Source organism: Neoarius graeffei, chromosome 22, assembly GCF_027579695.1.
Source record: "Neoarius graeffei isolate fNeoGra1 chromosome 22, fNeoGra1.pri, whole genome shotgun sequence".
NCBI classification, from domain to species: Eukaryota; Metazoa; Chordata; class Actinopteri; order Siluriformes; family Ariidae; genus Neoarius; species Neoarius graeffei.
Window position 1 is genome coordinate 13,073,541 of NC_083590.1, and position 12,060 is coordinate 13,085,600.

Here is a 12,060-nt window from a genome sequence, read left to right on the forward strand (position 1 = left end):
CTGATGTGTGTATGAAGGAGCGAGAAGATAAAGAAAGAAGAAACCTGAAAATAAGGTGTAGAGGACACTCCGTAGTGTGTGTACCTGTGAGTGGGGACGGTTTGCTGAGCGTGCTGTACTGGTTGTGTACATAAGGGGTGCTGTTTCGGCCACTGAACGCAGAGGATGATGCCAGGATGAGTTCCTCTTTAATGAGACATGCTTTCGGATGATCCTCCGGCAACTCGCGCAGCCTCAGCTCCAGAGACTCCTTCAACAAATCCAGCCTCTGAGATGCCTCCATCAGCCTGCCCTGAGCCTGAGGGGAGTGCGGGAGAGAGAGAACAATAGAGAGAGATTTTCAGAAATCATTCTTCAGGGCACAAGGACATGATGTCAAAATATAACAGAAAATCAATGAATCTAAAACACTACCATGACATCCACCTCCATGCCTCCAGAGTACCCCCTCCCCCAGAACGAATCATTTCCTTTACACACAACCCAGCTTCCTGTTTGCAGGCGCCATAAAGCACTGTTCAGCATTCAGCCCTCGTGAAGTCTTGCCTACATTTGCGAAAGTGCTGAGTCTTGTATTTCATGATTGCTAGCTCTGAGATTTGACCCTCGTCCAGTTTCAGACTCCTGTTCGGATATGTGAATGTTTATTGATCTTGGATATTTTTCAGATTTTGTAAAAACCTTCCTTCACATGGATTCTTACACCCTTCCTGTTACAACCACAACTACTGACTCATACAACTCGATGCCACACTATTCTGTTACCAAGTCTTCGAGAAGTAATATATTCACTGACATGTTTCAATTAATGACAGAATGGAATCAGTTCATCAGTTCATCAGGCGGCACCAATGATGAGTCGGTACAAATCCTACATCTAAACACTTAGAATTGCAACACAATGCTGTGAAAATAAATAAACATCAGCTTTGTTTCGTCCTCTTGATAGATGGAGCTGATGCGCTGTGTACAGTAACAGATGGCTGACAATCATGAGGGAAGCCATAGCCTAATGGTTAGAGAAGCCGCTTCAGGACCAAAAGATTGCCAGTTTGATTCCCTGGACCACCAAGAATGGCTGAAGTGCCCTTGAGCAAGATACCTAACCCCCAACTGCTCCCCAGGCTGCTCTGGGTGTGCTGTACATCACACCTACACTATATCACACTTAATAGTGATTCAATTGCTAATATAGGTATAATGAACAAACTGACAGCTTAGCAACGTGTGTGTTCTTACCTCTGTGATAGCTTTCTTGTCCTGAGCTTTTCCTGCTCCCAGCAGTCTCAGCATGTTCTTGGCTCCTTCAGCCATGGCATGCTCCACACGATAGTGATGCCACAACTCCTCAATCCTCAACTCCACACCACATAGATCTGGCTTACCTACAGAGAGAGAGAGAGAGAGAGTTAGTTCACAAAACGGAACTGGAGCACACAGCATTCAGGAAAGCAGTGAGTAGAGATGACACCAGGACTGTGGTACATAACCTGACCTCATACTGCGCTTACTCATCTCATCTCATTATCTCTAGCCGCTTTATCCTTCTACAGGGTCGCAGGCAAGCTGGAGCCTATCCCAGCTGACTATGGGCGAAAGGCGGGGTACACCCTGGACAAGTCGCCAGGTCATCACAGGGCTGACACATAGACACAGACAACCATTCACACTCACATTCACACCTACGGTCAATTTACAGTCACCAGTTAACCTAACCTGCATGTCTTTGGACTGTGGGGGAAACCGGAGCACCCGGAGGAAACCCATGCGGACACGGGGAGAACATGCAAACTCCGCACAGAAAGGCCCTCGCCGGCCCCGGGGCTCAAACCCAGGGCCTTCTTGCTGTGAGGCGACAGCGCTAACCACTACACCACCGTGCCGCCCGCGCTTACTCATCATAAGACTATAAAGTGCCTGTGTGTTTGTAGGTGGTTGTATTTGTCCTGTGGATGGTGCTGTGGATTTACCCAACCTGATCTACCCAGTCTGATCTACACAATCTGATCTCACTGATGCTCCACTTCATTTTTTTTTTTTCTTACCAGGCAGGGAGCAGAGAAAGCCCATTAAAGTCCATTAAAGCGTGACTCTTCAGTTTAACTCTCTCTCTCTCCCTCTATGTGTGTGTGTGTGTGTGTGTGTGTGTGTGTGTGTGTGTGTATGTGTGTGTGTGTCCTTTGCTCTTTCCATCTTCTTTCTCATTGTATTCATGCTATACAGATTTGATCCTAAACTAAAATACAGATCAGTAGACCTCTTCAGGAAAATAATCCTGAGTGAATGTTAATAGCACCGTGTTCATCATTTTAGAATCACGTTACAGCTGTTTAGTCAGTTTTTAATGCTGAAAGGTCAGAGTGAGACAGGTATGGGAGTGTAAAAGTGGTGAGACAGGTGCAGGAGTATAGAAGTGCTAAGACAGGTGTGGGAGTGTAGGTGTGGTGAGTCAGGTGTGGGAGTGTAGAGGTGGAGAGACAGGTGCGGTCATGTAATGGTGGGAAGACAGGTGCAGTAGTGTAGAGGTGGTGAGACAGATAGAGGAATGTAGATGTGGTGAGACAGGTGTGGGAGTGGAGATGTGGTGAGATAGGTGCAGTAGTGTAGATGTGGTGAGACAGGTGCAGTTATGTCAAGGTGGTGAGACAGGTGTGGTAGTGTAGATGTGGTGAGACAGGTGCAGTCGTGTCAAGGTGGTGAGACAGGTGCAGTTGTGTTCAGGTAGTGAGACAGGTGCAGGCATGTTGAAGTGGTGAGACAGGTGCGGTCATGTTGAGGTAGTGAAACAGGTGTGGTAGTGTAGACGTGGTGAGACAGGTGCAGTCATGTTGAAGTGGTGAGACAGGTGTGGTCGTGTTGAGGTTGTGAGACACGCTCGGTAGTGTAGATATGGTGAGACAGGTGCAGTTGTGTTGAGGTTGTGAGACAGGCATGGTACTGTAGATATGGTGAGACAGGTGCAGTCATGTTGAAGTGGTGAGACGGGTGCAGTCGTGTTGAGGTTGTGAGATAGGCGCAATAGTGTAGATGTGGTGAGACAGGCGCAATAGTGTAGATGTGGTGAGACAGGTGCAGTCATGTTGAAGTGGTGAGACGGGTGCAGTCGTGTTGAGGTTGTGAGATAGGCGCAATAGTGTAGATGTTGTGAGACAGGCGCAGTAGTGTAGATGTGGTGAGACAGGTGCAGTCATGTTGAAGTGGTGAGACGGGTGCAGTCGTGTTGAGGTTGTGAGATAGGCGCAATAGTGTAGATGTGGTGAGACAGGCGCAGTAGTGTAGATGTGGTGAGACAGGTGCAGTCATGTTGAAGTGGTGAGACGGGTGCAGTCGTGTTGAGGTTGTGAGATAGGCGCAATAGTGTAGATGTTGTGAGACAGGTGCAGTAGTGTAGATGTGGTGAGACAGGTGCGGTAGATTTGTACCCTGTGTGTCGGCCGTGTGCTCCGTGGCCTGCTTGGCTTTGTGGATCTGCATGCGGATGATGTCAATCTTGGTCTTGCTGTCCTGCAGCATCTGCTGTGTGGCCTGCAGCAGCTTCTTGTCCTGAGGGAGACACCATACAGACAGCAGGTCACACTCCTGCTCTCACACACCTGTCTCACATCATCACCTCCTTATCACATCCTCCATGAGGTTCATCTGGGGTGCTGGAGCAGGAAGAGCAGTTCAGCGTCGCAGCTTTTAGCGCACACACACACACACACACACTTCGAAAGCAGCATGTGACAGGAAGGAAGAGATGGTGTGAGACAGAGAAACTGCTGTCTGAGCCTGATTTGACACACACCATTACTGCACTCAGCCTGTGTAGAGTCTCAGCTCATACACACACACACACACACACACACAGATGGACAGATAACGATGCTGTAAAACAGGAAGTCCAGCTGCCCACATTGGTGATTGGACATAAAAAGCGGTATCGTGTGGTGGTGTAATTTTGGGAAAGTGGAACAGCAGAGAGAGCTAAGGACTCGCAACCAGAGCCCCTGCACTCTCTTTGCACCAAACACACCATGTTGGAGGCGTCCCAGATCTGTGAGTGAGACAGTTAGCAGGTTTCAACAATGTCCTCGATTGTACAAAGACGCATTAATGTGGGACTGCACTCGTTAGAGAATGTGGTGTGAGACAGCAGCTCAGTCAGCAGGGTTTATCAGGTTGCTATTGACAGGGATGTGAACCTCAGGCTTCCAGATGACACGATACCGTACGATTTTTCAGGGCGATATTTGACAAGAGCACTGAATCTGCTAAGATGCGACACGATTGGATTTAGAGGAGTGATATGTCACCAAGTCTGTTCAGAATCTGGAGTGGGCCTCGGGTTAGAGTCATGTGTGAACGATGCTTTAAACGTATCAGAGTTAGAGACAGATCACCTCATTAACCTTTTAAATTATTATGTCCTTTTTCAATAATCATTCATTATAAGGAATAATAATCGCTTTATGGATATTCATTTAAGTGTTGCCTTTTAAATCAAAGCATCATTCCAAATCATCCAATCCTTACTCCTCCCCTTATCCTTATTCCTCCCATTACCCTTACACCTCCCCGTATCCTCACTCCTCCCCTTATCCTCACTCCTCCCCTTATCCTTACTCTTTTTTAAGTTCCTCAAATTTAAGTTCCTTTACTGAACTTTTTCAATTCATTAAACCCACTAGGGGCATCACGGTGGTGTAGTGGTTAGCACTGTTGCCTCACAGCAAGAAGGTCCTGGGTTCGAGCCCAGCGGCCGGCGAGGGCCTTTCTGTGTGGAGTTTGCATGTGCTCCGGTTTCCCCCACAATCCAAAGGCATGCAGGTTCTTCTCATTCTCATCTCATTATCTCTAGCCGCTTTATCCTGTTCTACAGGTTCGCAGGCAAGCTGGAGCCTATCCCAGCTGACTACGGGCGAAAGGTGGGGTACACCCTGGACAAGTCACCAGGTCATCACAGGGCTGACACACAGACAACCATTCACACTCACACCTATGGTCAATTAACGCTACGTTCACACTGCAAGGCTTAATGCTCAATTCCGATTTTTTTGTGAAATCCGATTTTTTTGTGAGGTCGTTCACATTAACAAATATATGCGACTTGTATATGATCCTCAGTATGAACGAAAAGCGACCTAAAAGTGTTCCGCATGCGCATTGCAGGATACGACGATGTCACACGCAGTGAGCATGGCCAGTGTTTACGGAAGTAAAACCGCCCGGTTGCGGTATGACTCATCCAATCTAGCTTGAATAGCTGCATCCCCCCAAATGGAAATCAGCTCCCTAACCTCTGCGTCCTTCCATTGAGAAGATTCAGAACCTTCACAGCCCGAAGCGTCCCTCACATTGATGTCATGCGCACGGGCGCAGATACGTTTTTTGAACTGGGAGAGACAAAAAACTGGGGGGGGACAAAGCTGCCAGCAAACCAACCCCAACCCCGATATGCCTGTCAAACTTGTTGTTAGTAACCATAGCAACCAAGCTCGAGCTCGCAACCTGTGCAGTCTGCGCAGCTCAACCAACCGAATATCAGTCTTTGTTTTGTTTTATGTGAGTTGTTGCAACTATGTATACACTGCCGTGCACCTCAATAAACCGAATGGTAATTAGTCTTTTGATTTTTCCGTGAGGTTTGCCTTATGCAAAGAAAGACAGCATAGACGTTTTTTCCTCCCTATAAGTGGGGGGGACCGAACGAGGTGAATTTAAATCTGACTCGTCCCACCCTCTATCTGCGCCCGTGATGATGCGCCATGTTGTTGTAACTTTTTTGAGAGACCCGCCGCCTACTTCAGCGCAGAATAGTGACGTTTGTGGCTTGTTGATGACGTGTAAGTCGGATGAATGCGACCTGGCGGTTCAGACTGAAGTCGCATATGAAAAGAGCGGATAGGAATCGGAATTAGGACCACATATCCAAACGGCCTGGGTCGGATTTGAAAAAATCGGATCTGTGTCGTTCATATTGTCAATAAAAGATCGGATACAGGTCACATATGGGCGAAAAGATCGGATTTGAGTCACTTCAGCCTGCAGTGTGAACGTAGCCTTAGAGTCACCAGTTAACCTAACCTGCATGTCTTTGGGGGAAACCAGAGTACCCGGAGGAAACCCATGCAGACACGGGGAGAACATGCAAACTCTGCACAGAAAGGCCCTCACCGGCCACGGGGATCAAACCCGGACCTTCTTGCTGTGAGGCGACAGCACTAACCACTACACCACTGTGCCGCTTCAGCTAATTCAGGGCTCGAAATTTGGATATTTTTTCACCAGCCAGCCGGACTAGTTACCTTCCAAAGTAACTAGCCAAACAGAAAATCAACTCGCCAAAATTTGTTCATGTATGAATTTTACTCAGGGGTGAAAGTAACTTTTATTTTTTGCCTTTACTATTATTTTGAGTCATAGTGCACGCAGCGAGCACTGAAAAATACACCTAATTATTTATTATTGTCTACTTATCAAGCGTTCACTAGGACTTCTTATCACTCAGTAGTACTAGTATAGTACTTTTTTTATCACACTCTTTCATCCACCTGTATCAGTTTTTGATTATAAATAAATTGCAAACATCATTTCAGCAACACAATCGTTTTAATAATTTTTTTTTTTTTTTGCTGAACAGTTGAAAACTAACTTTTCATTTTGGACATTCTGTCTACTAAAACACTTTGGATAGCAGCTGCGCACGTTGGCGCAGTATGGTTAAGCAGTGGCTCCGCACACTCTCTCGCACCGCTGTCCGTCGAGTGAAACACGGAAGGAATTCACTTCAGACAGAATTCAGAGACAGGTCAGAACCAGTTATATGCAATGTATATTGAGGAAAACGTGTTGCTTTTGGTAAATTGACGTTAGCAGGTGTGTTGTTATGCTGAAAGTGCTTTTTTTTTTTTTCAGAGACAGTATATTTTTCTTTCCGGTACGGCCAAATCTTTTAGTGGTACGCCGGACCGGCCCGGCTTACTTTCACCCCTGATTTTACTTCTGTCAAAAATAACACAAAAGAGAGTAGTTACCATTGTTCATGACTAATGTGCATTTATTTCAAGAACCGGAGTATGATACTGTTGTTAAATACATAAATGAGAACAACACAGAGCACCGTAATATAATATCAACAAATAATAATATATTGGACTTTTTTCCCCCGGTCTGCAGGTTGGGATGTCTGTAAACCAATCAGGATGCTCTTTGTCGAGCATACGCTAAATGAACTGGCGCACACACAGTCTCGCTTGCGCTCCCTCGTGCACTCCGTCATACTGTATGCGCGATGCAGACATTAATGTTTCGCGTGCACGCGCTTGCTCTAGATTCTGGGAGATATTCTCCAATTTGCGGGCATCAGGGAGCCGCTATCAATTGAGGTATTTCACCTGACGTCACAGGGTCACGTGACGCCCCGGTGTCCGCCATTTTGAACGTCAAGCTACATACTAACGCTGCAGACAGAGAGGGAGAACCAGCTTGAAAAAAAAACGTGTTACAGACACCTAGAATAGATTAATTTGTCAGTAAGCACTCTATAAATAACCATGGTGTTTGCTTGTTGTGCTGTGGGCTGCCACAACAGACAGGGACAGCGTGCAGGACGCTCCTTTTACCCGTTTCTAGTGATGGGAATTTCGGCTCTTTTTCGGGAGCCGGCTCTTTCGGCTCCCAAACGGCTCCTGAGATTTTATTTTTGATTTAATTGCTGCAATTAACTAGTTAATTAATTACATTATTATTTATATTTTATCAATAGGATGTTTTCCATTTTATTTTTTAGTTTTTGTAGCCATTGTAAAGCTTTGTAAAGTATAGCAGTGTAACAATGTTCTAGCTATAGAAATAAAACTTACATACCAATTAATAAATTATTTTCTCACAAACATAATGCAAAACTCTGTTATCTCATCTCATCTCATCTCATCATCTCTAGCCGCTTTATCCTGTTCTACAGGGTCGCAGGCAAGCTGGAGCCTATCCCAGCTGACTACCGGCGAAAGGCGGGGTACACCCTGGACAAGTCGCCAGGTCATCACAGGGCTGACACATAGACACAGACAACCATTCACACTCACATTCACACCTACGCTCAATTTAGAGTCACCAGTTAACCTAACCTGCATGTCTTTGGACTGTGGGGGAAACCGGAGCACCCGGAGGAAACCCACGCGGACACGGGGAGAACATGCAAACTCCGCACAGAAAGGCCCTCGCCGGCCACGGGGCTCGAACCCGGACCTTCTTGCTGTGAGGCGACAGCGCTAACCACTACACCACCGTGCCGCCCAAACTCTGTTATATTACCAATATAAAATACACAGCTGATTTTCCCCTCCTCAGGTGCCTCACAGACTCCTCTCCCCTGCGCTCCACAGCTTTAAGCATTACACTAATTTTCGTATTTTCGCAGCTGTGAATGACATCAACCCCCTCAACCAAAAAAAGTAGGCGTACACCATGCTACTTTTTTTCCTTTGAATGGTAATAGACAACACAAAGACGCAATCGGACAGCAACTTTTTTTGTGAAAGTCTCAAACTCTCTGAGGCACCTAAGGACAAAAAACTAATTCGGCTCCCCAACTCGGCTCCCACCGAAGAGCCGGCTCCCGTCGTTCACTTCAAAGAGCCGGCTCTTTGAACCGGATCATTCGCGAGCGACACATCACTACCGGTTTCCTACTGACCCAGACAAGAGGGCCAAATGGATTGCAGCTGTGAAGAGACAGGATTGGGAGCCAACAGAGTACTCCAGACTTTGCAGTGATCATTTCATTTCAGGTTAGTTTATCAGTTAACGCAATTTTGATAAAATATATAGCAAAAAGTAAATGGGTCAGTGTTTGTTAACCCATCTGAGCAGTGAAACAAGGCAGTGTTAATTTGTCTAGGGTTGCATGTAGCAGACATCAGACATAAAACGCAATAACAGAGGCTAGAAAGAAACGGGACACAGAAATAAATAAACAGGGCTCCATACCAAGGCTGGGTACAGTGTTTGTGATAAAAGACAGATCCAATTTAACACGAATCACAGCTTACTTTCTTGTTAAAATGTGCAAAGGTCTCCACCATCTCATACCGCCTTGCACTGAACGATTTAAGCATGCCGTCCAAAATGGCTGCGTCACATGACTTGGTCACGTGGTTGAAATACCTCAATATCCGGGAGACTCCGGAAACTTCCGGGACACGGATGTCTGTTATAAGCTTGCGCAGTAGTGAAAAAATCGACAGCCTGACCGTCCTGCCAATAAACACATCGATGAACACAGACACGGCACGCGCTTAATATGTGGCGGCTTTAGTTGACGGTGTGTCTGAATCTTCTCTTCATATATCTTTTTTATTTTCAACGAACCAGCCGGGCTGCCTAGTGACAGGAATTACTCGCCAAATGACAAATTAAGTCGCCTCGGGCGACCGGACCACCGCGAATTTCGAGCCCTGTAATTGGTGGCTCTAAATTGACCGTAGGTGTGAATGTGAGTGTGAATGGTCGTCTCTGTGTGTCGCCCTGTGATGACCTGGCGACTTGTCCAGGGTGAACCCCACCTCTCACCCATAGTCAGCTGGGATAGGCTCCAGCTTGCCTGCGACCCTGTAGAACAGGATAAGTGGCTACAGATAATGGATGGATGGAATAAATACACTAGTAACTTTAAGACCCTTTATTGGTATTTTTAAAAGTAGTCATGACACATTTAAGTCTCATCTCATTATCTCTAGCCGCAGAGCCGGCCCGTGGCATAGGCAATATAGGCAAATGCTAAGGGCGCTGCGTCCATCCAGGGGCGCAGAAACGGGGGGAGAAAAATTATGACTTCCACTATTCTGAAAACGAGTCAGCATTATAATGTCTTAGCCTAATTTAATTGTACAGCAAAGCATGTAGTCAGGGTGCGATTTGTCAAAAAAAGCGGGGTGGGGTGGGGTGTGGTGGTGGTTGTTAATCATGAAACAATAAGCGCTCAACAGTGGTTCGCCCTGTCTATAGTGTGTCTTCGGGCGTGCAAGTATGCATCCGCGGCTATTCTCTGTTTTGGCCATGTAATAGCCTAAGTGCAAAGTGTGCCCAGGGGCGCCAAGGGTGACCAAAACCCCACCAAAAAGGAGGGATGGAGTTATTGAATGGAGATGTTACCAAGTGCATCAGTGGTGTACAGTGTTTTCAACCACTGTGCTGCCGAACTCTAGTACCGCGGAACACTAGTGTGCCGTGAGAGATCACCAAGTGTACCATGGAAAATTATAGAATGACTGCATATTGTAAATATTGGCAACAGCATTTTAGTTTCAGTCAACATTTTCTATTGGTGATGTGCCTTGAGATTTTTTCATTGAAAAAAGTGTGCCCTGGCTCAAAAAGGTTGAAAAACAAGTGTAGCCTACGCAGCAGTGGTCGGTGATTTCCTTATGCCTACTAAAAATGCACAATGATAGGTTATAAGGGGGGCGGGGGGAGCGGTGTTCATCGGGGAATGAGAATGGCTATCCACTGCAAAAAGTAGCCCAGACTACAAGTGCTTAAATGAAGAAATCCAAACTCTCGGGTGCGCAAGGGCGCAAACGAAGGCTACAGGAAGAAACAAATAGAGCAAAGTCGTAAGTCTGATCTAATCTCTCATATCAACCATTATAGTGGCAAATTAATATTTTAGACGCCTGAATCAATGTCTGCCTAGCTAACTAGATGCAAACAGCAATAGACTTCAATAACAAAGTACCCATAATAGCACTTTTGTTTGAAAATACAGCCCATTGATGTCCTAACAGGGTGCTTAAGTTTGCACAATTTAGAAATGTAGAATTTTTTATTCATTTAATTTGTTAATTCTTCAGAGATGACTTAACTTTTAATAGCAAAAAAGAAACTAAAAATAATTTCTTGTTTATTGTCCATGCACTATACTTTGAACAGGGTGCGGAAGAGTTTTTGCCCATTATATGGAGATATGTATTGAATTTGTGTGGTCATTTTACTTTGTGACACTTTATGTTAATAATGATAACAATAATAACAATAATGAAAAAGATAAAAATGACTTCTTGTTTATTGTCCATGCACCGTACATTGTTTAATAGTAACAGAATAGAGTGATTAGATTAAAGTGTTATTTAGATGTTATAAGAGGGTTTTTTTTCTTTGGGGGGGGGCGGCAAAACTCAATCTCACCTAGGGCAGCCAAAGACCTAGAGCCGGCCCTGTCTAGCCGCTTTATCCTGTTCTACAGGGTCGCAGGCAAGCTGGAGCCTATCCCAGCTGACTACGGGCGAAAGGCGGGGTACACCCTGGACAAGTCGCCAGGTCATCACAGGGCTGACACATAGACACAGACAACCATTCACACTCACGGTCAATTTAGAGTCACCAGTTAACCTAACCTGCATGTCTTTTGACTGTGGGGGAAACTGGAGCACCCGGAAGAAACCGGAGCACCCGGAGGAAACCCACGCAGAGAACATGCAAACTCCGCACAGAAAGGCCCTCGCCGGCAACAGGGCTCGAACCCGGACCTTCTTGCTGTGAGGCGAAAGCGCTAACCACTACACCACCGTGCCGCCACATTTAAGTGCATGTTAAATTTAGTAACTTTAACAAAGTGACATCTTAAGTGTTCTTTTTAACAGCATGTCATTATCTTTAAGACCATGGGAGAGGGGAGATGTAGCAGTTATTGCCTGTCACTGAGGGGATGCAGGCTCGGCCCTAGCGGAAGTCTCTGGCGAGGAGTGCTGACTGCGAGGTCCTGTACAATCAAAACTCTCAGGTGAGTGGGGGCGGGGAGTGTGTTAGTGTGTGCAGCATGTTAGCGTGAGCATGTAGTCTATGGGAAATGAATAGTGCGTTGGATTAGCACTAATCCCATGTTTGGGAAAATCGAAAATGTTGTCTTGGGCCCCTCACCAATCCAAGTATGGAGTATGTGAGTCCAGCTGTGTCAATTTGCATAGGTGAACAGACAGACAGACAGACACAGAGACAAACAGCCTTCCTTTAGTAGTATAGAAGTCATGGAAAGTCACTTAAAGTTATACTCTAAAAATTTTTAAGTAAATACACTGAAAT

The 12,060-nt window shown here is 45.9% G+C and overlaps 1 protein-coding gene across 2 annotated transcripts in view; it reads right to left on the reverse strand.

Annotated features, from left to right (window-relative positions):
- Positions 1–12,060, reverse strand: part of pkn1b (protein kinase N1b) — a 58,805-nt gene that overhangs the window by 22,997 nt on the left and 23,748 nt on the right. For both annotated transcript variants that reach the window (XM_060904401.1, XM_060904402.1), the window contains 3 exons: positions 3,423–3,543; positions 1,240–1,385; positions 85–298 (listed from right to left, as the gene is read on the reverse strand). In XM_060904401.1, coding sequence (XP_060760384.1) covers positions 85–298; positions 1,240–1,385; positions 3,423–3,543 — 481 coding nt within the window. The remainder of the gene's footprint in view (positions 1–84; positions 299–1,239; positions 1,386–3,422; positions 3,544–12,060) is intronic.